This window comes from Mizuhopecten yessoensis, unplaced genomic scaffold (genome assembly GCF_002113885.1).
Source record: "Mizuhopecten yessoensis strain PY_sf001 unplaced genomic scaffold, ASM211388v2 scaffold10331, whole genome shotgun sequence".
NCBI lineage: Eukaryota > Metazoa > Mollusca > Bivalvia > Pectinida > Pectinidae > Mizuhopecten > Mizuhopecten yessoensis.
The window spans coordinates 1,584,535-1,594,643 of record NW_018408493.1 but is presented as its reverse complement, the minus strand read 5'-3'; the positions used below and the strand labels follow the sequence as shown (position 1 = coordinate 1,594,643).

The 10,109-nt window shown below is 38.3% G+C and overlaps 1 protein-coding gene across 1 annotated transcript in view; it reads left to right on the top strand.

The window, feature by feature from the left end:
* The window catches only part of LOC110460157 (deleted in malignant brain tumors 1 protein-like), a 69,679-nt gene that overhangs the window by 42,029 nt on the left and 17,541 nt on the right, over positions 1-10,109 (top strand). The window contains exons 7-16 of the mRNA XM_021512897.1: positions 426-740; positions 1,700-1,852; positions 2,415-2,579; positions 3,218-3,374; positions 4,500-4,660; positions 5,887-6,213; positions 6,392-6,703; positions 7,599-7,922; positions 8,182-8,493; positions 9,295-9,612. Of these exons, the coding sequence (XP_021368572.1) occupies positions 426-740; positions 1,700-1,852; positions 2,415-2,579; positions 3,218-3,374; positions 4,500-4,660; positions 5,887-6,213; positions 6,392-6,703; positions 7,599-7,922; positions 8,182-8,493; positions 9,295-9,612 (2,544 nt within the window). The remainder of the gene's footprint in view (positions 1-425; positions 741-1,699; positions 1,853-2,414; positions 2,580-3,217; positions 3,375-4,499; positions 4,661-5,886; positions 6,214-6,391; positions 6,704-7,598; positions 7,923-8,181; positions 8,494-9,294; positions 9,613-10,109) is intronic.

Below are 10,109 nucleotides of genomic sequence, written 5' to 3'. Positions count from 1 at the left end.
GGGGAGGAGAGAGAATCTTAAGTTGTCAAACATGTGGATTTGCCGAGTGTTTGGCAACTTAAGAATCTTTCCCCGAGGGTTCAGATTCTCCTATCTCACTCACAAGGTGGTGAATGATTCTTTTTCTCTTACCCTGTTCTCCCACTGTGTATCATATACACAATGTAATGATATCGTTACATGCTAAATTCAGGGTTGATGTAACATTGATGGATTGTTGATGTGACGTCATTGTATTGTTGAAGTGACGTCATACCATTGTTATGAATAGGGGAATCCCCCCATCTCAACCCTAGGTTGGGACAAGGAAATGTCACACCAGTAAAAGTATGGATACACCTGTCTAGGGTAAGAGAAATATCAATCTGAGTGGCTTGTTTAAATATTTATGTGTGATACAATGTAAGGTATATTTATTCCTATAGTGAGGCTGTCACGAGGGGACCATTCATACGGAGTGGTCAAAGTAATGGACCAGTTCTGGTCAGTCTTGTGTGGAGAGGGATTCGACACCAAGGACGCAATGGTCATCTGTACGCAATTAGGCTTTACCAATGGACGGGCCCTTCCACCAGGATCGTTTGGTACATTTTACGGCCGCTACACCTGGCCGAACCTGAACTGCACAGGAAATGAGACCAAGATAGAAGATTGCGGGTACGACAGGTTCCGAGGATGTCAGAGAGATAACTACTTAGGCTACGCTGCTGTTTCCTGTTATAACGGATCTCTCAGTATATGTAAGTGTCAAAAGTTGCTCAGTCACATCATTTCAAATATATGCCATCTTCAAAATCCAAGGATTTAGCTTTCAATGCGCTTTCATTCTCTGCACCCATGGAATGTGCCATAAGGAAATTGAAGGTTATTTATGCAACATTTTGCAGATGATAAAAGTATACTGGTCTAATGTCTTCGATGAAGGTTATAGGAATTGCACGGCAACATTACAGTAAAATCGGTAATGGTAAAATCATCGGGCTTTTTAAAGTTGGGTGTAGGAGTCCTGTGTTGTCTTTAAGGACAGGTTTCAGCCAAGTGATTGGTCAAGGTTGTTTTACTTAAAATCAATCAAATAGCTTACCATGAGCCTTCAAATTTGTCATGACATTTTCCAGGGGTGCAGAGAAGATATGTGTATTTAAAGCGGAGGCCTTGGATCTTGAAGATGAATATATGCGTATAAATCGTTGTCCTCATGTTTTGTCTATGTTTTTGAGCTTTTATCGTTGATGTTACAGATATTGGAAGAGGTGATGAATAGACATGAAGGAAATATAAAAAAGACATTCATCAGCTGTGTCTTTTCTAGTTAATGTGAATTAATTTATAAAATAAAAGTAAAATTATATAATTTATTTGCAAGTATTTGAATTAATGAATTAATGAAAAGCAGATACAAAGTTCTTGTTGATATTTATTCAAATCGTATTTTAAATTGAGTTCAACGCTCTGTGTAAAAGAAACCATTGCTTTTACATGTATTTCATCGAAATAGGAGATCTACAGTAGATTAAAACTAGAGAATCTGTTTGATTAAAATCATCTGTGACATGGCTCTGTTAACATCGTACTATACTTCTGAACGATGTTCAGACGGAGCCATGTAATAGATGATTTTAATCAGATTGTCTTTTTGTATGACAGATGGTAGAAAGATTTCCTCTTTATTATTACTGGCCTGTGTGATCTGTTACAGCCAGTGAAATGCGTCTAGAGAACAGTTCTGGAATCTCTCCATCGCAATCGGGCCGTGTGGGTATCAAACAATTCGGCATCTGGGGGCGTATCTGTCCCAGCTCATGGGACGACAAGGATGCTGACGTTGTCTGTCGTTCGCTCAAGTTCAGAGGTATGTTGACAGGCTTAGCTACCTGTTTTCTTTCATATATATTCAAAAAAAGTGTTTTTATGATGGCAGGTTGGGTAAAACAATTTGAAATTTATTAGAAGCATTATCTGTATATATTTATATTTCCGCTTCTACAATTCCCAAGCAGGATTCACAGTAAATATGTATTTTACCAACTTACATTCATTCTGGCACGGACTTTGGAAAAGATGCTTTTTATTCCAATGTTAATTATATGCAAAATAATGACCTGTTACTTTGGCGCCCACGTAGGGACTCTGGAGATATCAAAAATACTCGGCGATACTTGCAAAGGAATCACTATGACCCCTGGAAAACTTGGGACAAGTTCTTTCCTGGAGAGGGAGTATGTCACCCTGGTAAAATATTAGCTGCTTCCTACCGACTCAGCTAGGGAGAATTTCTCTTAAGCTCATTCCGTAGAGCGTAAGACTAGTAAACCAGTGGTCCCGGGTTCGACTCCTAGCAGAGGCATTGAAAAAATAATGACCTCTGTTACACTAATATGATGGTTATTTTACCAATGGTAATACAATTTCAGGTGGAGTGGCCTTCCAGGAGACGCCATCAGGGAGCGGACCCTTCTTCATGGGACAAGTAAACTGTCTCGGCAATGAGTCATCTTTGTTTAACTGTTCTGTGGGAGGAGATGAATGTGACTCTCAGTACTCCGGAGCGGCAGGTGTGCTGTGTTACAAAAATACAGGTAAGTTGTACAGGTGAAACACAAAAACATCAGGTAATTTGTACAGATGTAGCACAAAAATACAGGTAAGTTGTATAGGTGAACACAAAAACAACAGGTAAGTTGTACAGGTGAAACACAAAAACATCAGTCTGTGCATCAATCTGTTTGGGTTAAAACAAGGTCACCTTACTACAAATAGATTTTTTGTGGAATGGCTCTACAGATTTTATTTCAAATCTGATTGTGATGAAATATCACATACATGTTCTCAAACATCAACTCTTGTATCAGTTTTCATTTTGACCTTCTGGTGAAAAAAAAGTTAATTTTACTATAAATATAATTTTGTCCTCACTGCTCCATACAGACATATCATTTCCTATATGATTGTCGTCAAACTTTATATACATGCTCTGTTAGCATTTCTGATCAGTCCTAATAGCTAGGGTATAAATATTGTCTGCAATGCCTTGTTGTACCGCGTAGTTTTGCCACATAACTTATGTCAATGAGTCTGACAGTTGATGGATCTACCTATTGCTGATCATGATGAATGTTTAAGGTACAATGAGAATCAACTTTGATATATAATCAACAATGAGTTACCAAGATACTTCTTATTTTGCTTGAAGTAAAGTCTATGTTCCGTATTACAGCTCCTAAGTTGCACTTGGTTGGTGGCCTAGACAACTTCGGTCGGTTAGAGATTGTGATGGACGATCAGCGTGGATCCATTTGTGACATCGGTTGGTCAAGATATGATGCGACGGTGGCCTGCAAACAACTAGGCTTCAGGGACGGCGAGTACAGAAGGTACACTTCATGCTTCGATTGAAGCCTTGTTAGTCTGAACACCATGGCTTGTGTATATCGCTTTAAATTTGTTGGGTCCATTATATGTATGTTGGGAACATATTCTCGAGGGTTAAATTTTGCTGTGCACCCAAATCCCATGTGTCGTGCAAAGTATTTTGAGTGTCATGATTTAAGAGTTGAACCTCGAAATACCGGTAAACCTTTTGAAAACACTGATCCAGAGCGTCGCCATCCGTTAGTGACTTCACTCGAAAGAAAATGAAATGTGTATGTACCTTTGTAGGAGTAATCAATTAATCACCTACTGTGTACATAAAAATATGTTGCGTCCACTTATATGTAAGTGTTGTTTTTACATGGACTGCCCAGTTGTCCTGTAATTATCTGGTTTGAGTTTAAGCTTGCATGACAGCGTTGGGTTATAATTATTTTCAACATGCTGTGATAAGGTCTGTAAAAGTGGTTTAATAACATTTTCGATCATTTTGCTGGTGTTTAGAATTCGTGGAATATATTAGTCAAAGCACGGATATAGCGAAATTAAAACCCCCGCGAACTATAACCGCTATATACATTACGGTACTTTGTAACTTTGTTAATCTGGACATGTTTGTGTTAATCTGGACATGTTGGTGTTAATCTGGACATGTTGGTGTAATCTGGACATGTTGGTGTTAATCTGGACATGTTGGTGTTAATCTGGACATGTTTGTGTTAATCTGGACATGTTTGTGTTAATCTGGAGTTAATCTGGACATGTTTGTGTTAATCTGGACATGTTGGTGTTAATCTGGACATGTAATCTGGACATGTTTGTGTTAATCTGGACATGTTTGTGCGCACAGAGAATCCTGATTAGTCTCTAGGTTTTAATTAAAACTGTCAACATTGTAACCTTGTCAGTCTAGACACTTCCCTTTCTGTGTACAGTAAAACTTTGTTAGTCTGGATGCTGTGATTTATTAGCCAAGTGGCCTGGATTGTTATAAGTCTAGAAAAAATATAGAACACTGTCAAAATCCTTGAATCCAAATTACTTCAAAGAGCACAACAAATTGAATTACTGGGTAAATCATTTTGTAATATATGTCATTTTTTTAATGATTTATTTATTTCATTCAGAGGTTTAGCTGGACCCCCAATGCCAAAGTTTCTGACATCCATGAACTGTTTTGGTGCTGAGAAGAGTATCTTCATGTGTAAGAACCCAGGCTGGAAGCGAGGAATTGAATCACGTTGTAATAATCCAAACCACAATGCTGGTGTTTTCTGTTACAACAACGGTAAATATATGGGCTTGTTTCAAGATCACTTACTTTCTGTACATTTATAATCTTTAATATTATAACCTACAACTTGTTCTGATGTCACATTGTTATTCTAAATTAATTTTTAAGATGCATATTAAATCAATAGTTGGCCATTACCAGGTACTTTTCATTTTTGCTTTGTAATTAAACAAATATATCAGTCCAGTCATTGGGATTTACAGAAAAAAAAACAATAACAATGCTGAAATGATAACTAAGGTAAAAAGATCATTGAACACATTAGTTTAATTCTGGACCATTCCTCAATATAAATACGGTGTACTGTAAACGTAATTAGCAGTAGTCATACGTAAATTCTTACTTGCTGTAATGTGCTAAATCATAAGTGCTAAATATAAAACCACTGTATCCCTGACTGTTAACTGATAGCAGTAGTGCTTAATCATGACATCTGTAACTTGAAAATTAACAATGATGTGGGAACATTATGAGTGCACTTAATATTAGTAATAAAAGAGGTGTGGAGTATCTCATTCTTACATTCGTAATATCATATTAATATCAAGGGTGTACAATGTTGTATTTAGAGTACTAGTCCACATGCAAATTGTGAAAAACTCTATTACATACTCAAGTCTGTATTTTCATAGGAAATATTGAAAAGTTTCATTTAAGCTCTGACATAGAATTTACTACTGATCTGTAGCATCTGGCTTATATTAGCGGATTGGTCGAGTGGTTAACACCCTGGCCTTCCATGCAGACGGCCGGGGTTCAATCCTCTAAGATGTACGTCTTATGCATGGATATTCAGAGAAAGTGTTTTTCTCCTGCCCACACGTTGGAAGCACGGTCCCACTACAAACAGAACACATTAAATCTTCAGCACACATGCAGCCAAACACACATAGGGAGATATTAGCCAGGTGGCATAGGACTAGCAGTTAGCGCCTGATAATTAAGGCAACTCCTGCGAATTCCTCAAAATTGTATTGATTAATGTTTATGCTAATTGTATTAATTGTATATCTTTGTACTGTAAAGCGCTAAAGAGTGGCTTATGTTAGCTAGATAGGGAGCTATATCAAATGTTGTATATTATTATTGTAGAATTGTACACCCCCTGAAAGTTGATAAACTCAATAAATCAGTAAGATGTGCAAGAATTGATAGGGTTTGCGTCGTGCGAAGTCTATTATAGCTATATTGTATAAAAGTATAAATGGAATTGTTTTCAGTGAGGATCAGCAATGGTGAGAGTCAGGACCACGCTACCACTGGACGGGTGGAGATGTACAACAACGGTAAATGGGTCACCGTGTGTGCTGACCAATTCGACCAGAGTGATGCCAGTGTTGTGTGTCAAGAGCTTGGCTTCCCCTACAGTAAACCGCTGATGCCTGGCGCCTTTGGATCCAAGTACTATCTTGACTCGATCCTCCAGCTCAACTGTACAGGCGAAGAACAGACCATTTCCAAGTGTCAGTTCACGGAGGGCACATGTCCAAAAAGGTCCTACAACTACGCCAGCGTCCTTTGTTCAAAAAATCCTGTTGAAAATAACGGTAAGTATCTTTATTATTTAATAAAGGGCCCGAAGGGTTCAATTCCCTGTCTGAAAACTACATTTTTTCTTTCCTGTAACATGTATATGAAAAATACATGAATAAATTTTCACGAGTTAATACAAAAAATAATAGAAATGTTTTATATATAAGCTCTCTCTATATTTCTTTTCAACAGAGGTTAAGGTTATCCCTGCTGGGGACTTCCCCGCCACAGTTTTAGTAGAAAAGCATGGCATCAATGGAACCATCTGTGCTGACGGCTGGACGGAAAAGGATGCGATGGTGGTTTGTCGACAGATGGGATATCAGGGTGGAGCCATGTTTGGTTCAAGGTACTACAGCTCTCGTACTCCAATCTGGATGTCCAATGTCAACTGTCTCGGCAATGAAACCAACATTAATCAATGCCCATACAACGAGACTGCTGCTCAAACTTCATGCCGATCTAATCGTCTGGCAGCTCGAGTATTTTGCTACAGGAGTTCTGGTAAGTTCAACCCTCTCAATTGAGATATGATAATGAATTCTCCCACCCTTCACATGTGTGTCTCCCGTTTTAGCCTGTCACCCCCTTAGGGGGAGATAGCCTTGTGCCGATTAGCACGTGTTCAAGTGTGACGTCATTAAAATGCGTCATCAGTAATTGTGATGTCATCAAAATTGAATGACTATATGCATACCCCACATGTATTTTTGTTTACAAACATGGCAGACTACTGTCGGCGGAGCTGTGACTGAAATAATAGGATGGGAGAAAAATAATCATCCCTTACCTTGAGGGTGTAACAGAGAAATCTCCAACCTGCAGGGTGATTTTTTTGGTTGTCTAACCCTCGGCAGAGCCTCGGGCTGGAGATTTCTCTGTCACACCCTCAAGGTAGGGGAAGATTCTATCAATCTCAGTTCTGGTTGAGTCTTTTAAAGAAAAATGGTTCTAAATGATTTCATTGAGGTTACCTGTCTTCTGAAAATCTTTTAATTTTTACAACAATTATGAAACATGTTATTTTAACTGATATTAATCACTCTTGTTGGCCGGGATGTTAGCGCGAGGGGGGTCTTAATGTGGAATCCAGAGTGCCTGCAGAAAACCCACATGGTCGTGCAGGCAACCCCATACCTTTTTACATCCAATCGGGAAAGGCGAGTGTGTGATCCACTGCTTCACCCGACCACCTCATTTTTAGTTATCATTGCTAGGATTGAATAAATCATATGGCTCTAGACATAATTGAAAAGATCAATTAAACATGGACTGGGATAAACAGATGTTTCACGAAATCTGTATTTATTCCTCTCTGCTTTTATTAAAAGATGTTGCAAAAGTTACCTTCAATACTTGCACACAAGTGATATGACTCAATCTTGTTCTCTATTTTAAGGGTTTCAGATACGTCTAGGAGGCTCAGACAACCAGTACAGTGGTCGCGTGGAGATGGCCTACAATGGAGAATGGGGTACGATTTGCGACTCATTTTGGAATAACGACAACGCCAAGGTAGTGTGTCGCCAACTTGGCTTTGTGGACGGTGTGGCTATGTCAGCCGGAACATTTCCTCCTGGAACTGGGCGATCCTGGCTGTACTATGTGCACTGTACTGGAGATGAGAAGGCCGTCTGGGGTTGTGGAAGTACGGGATGGAACGTCACACACACATCATGCCGCACACACAGATATGACGCCAGCGTCTACTGTACAGGAAAAGGTAACCAAGTTGTCCATTTCTGGTAAATTAAAACAAAATGTTTTTGATAATAAAACTTTTAGGCATCTGAGTTGCAAATTTCTGATACATTTAAACAAAATGTTTTTGGTGTAAAAACTTTACCATTCAAACTGCAGAAGACATGTGAGTTTTACATAACAAATGATCACTGCATGATTTTAAGTTATAATATTTATTTTCGAAAAAAAAAATTGCCATGTTATTGTCTTGACTTTCACAATATCTGTCTGTTCTGCAGTACGACTAGAACCAAACATCACCTTCGGTGCCGTAGAGGTTTGGCAGGATAACGAGTATGTGTTGGTGTGCGCCGACGATTTTGACGATGTTGACGCCCAAGTTGCCTGTCGAATGCTCGGATATCGGAACGGCATCAGTATCTGCTGCTCAGTGTTTGGAAACATGAGCAAATACAAGATCGCCATCAACAACGTCAAATGTGTTGGAGAAGAGAGGTCCATCCTATCGTGTAAACACGATTACCGAATGGACGTATGTCCGAGCGGGAAGTATGCCTCTGTTGCCTGCTCCAATACTGCATCTAGTGGAGGTAACAAATCGGTTCTGGTCTCAGTTTAACAAACCTTCCTTAACTCATTCACCCCTGAAGACACATTTAAACTCATTTAAACTCTTCCAATGCAAAGGTTGGAATAGTCCATTATGAAATTTCAGGGGTGAATGAGTTAAATAGCTTTTGGAAAGCATCAATGAAGTTATTAAAATGAACACTACTTTAGAATTGTCCGTATCATCAACAATATGCTTTCCTTTATAAAGAACATACTTATACACTGTATTAAGGAAAGTTTGTGAAGGTGACCAGTACTGCTATATACATGTACAATGCTTCACTATGATATATTATAACATTATGCTATAAAGAAAAAATATTATTTAAATTTTTGCCAATGTGACTTCCCTTCCATGACAGCAGAATTTTCCCTTTAAGCAAAAATGCATTCTAATTAAAAAAAAAAAAAATAAGAAAAAAAAAATGAGTTTGGTCACTTACGGTTTAGAGTTGGGTAGACTCGGCTTTTTGGCCATACTTTATTTAATACATTACCCACTTTAATCTAAGGTGTGTGCTATTGGTTTCCTGAAACGTTCTTTCTTAAGATATTACTCCAAGGGAAAAAGATAAGTGTTTAAATAAAACTGTTAATTCATTTCTGTATTTCTGATATGTATTTACTTTAGTAATTCTACATCAATTTATCTTAAAAAGATAGACAAAATTAGGAGGATCAATTGCAATAAAACTGCAAATTTCAAGTCCTTTGAAACATTCTTAATTCAATGTTTGTTGGGTGTTTTCTTGACTGAATATATTAAATGTTTTTTGCAGAATATGACCTGCGTCTGACCGATGGTGTCATGGGCGCAGTAGAGGTCCGCCATCTTGACGTTTGGGGGACGATATGTCCAGAAGGATTTGACGACCGTGATGCGAAGGTTTTGTGTCGTGAAATGAACTATCGGGATGGTTTCTCCTACTACAGACATGAGTTTAATTCGGGGCCCAGGAAGAGCCTGCCTTGGCTTTCCAATCTGAACTGTTCCAGCTCGGAGGGATATCTCGCCCGGTGTGGAAATCTCCGCTGGGGAGATGTACGCAACTGTTCTCTCAATACCAAAGCTGCAGTGTACTGTACTTCAGATTCAAGTAAGTCGGCTAGTAGTTATATTGGTGTAGGTTTTCTGTATCTAATATATTACATTTAAAGTAGGATCATGACCACAGCATACTCAAGCATCACCATTTAAGTGGTTTTGTAAGTTAATTTGGCCAAGTAGTTTTGCCTCTAAATGTGATGCTTCATTAGGACAATATATATTACATTACAATACAGATCGCAATTAACTTCTTTAAACTGGTATAGATACTACAATCAATCATTTCATCAGGTCTTATCTATGAAATAAATGTATGATATTTATCAGGCACCTTACATTAAAATGGTATCTTATTCAATGGAGCCTCAGTAAAACAACTACCTTGTTCCCAGTAAAACTGTGGAGATTGCAAGATGGTTGGGTTACTCTTTCCAATTTTTTGTAACTGCCAATCTTTTCCCTATAACTAATATCCTGATAGTGTGACAACTTGATTTAGTAGTTATTGAATTGATGAATGAGACTCAAAACTGTATATTTCGGATG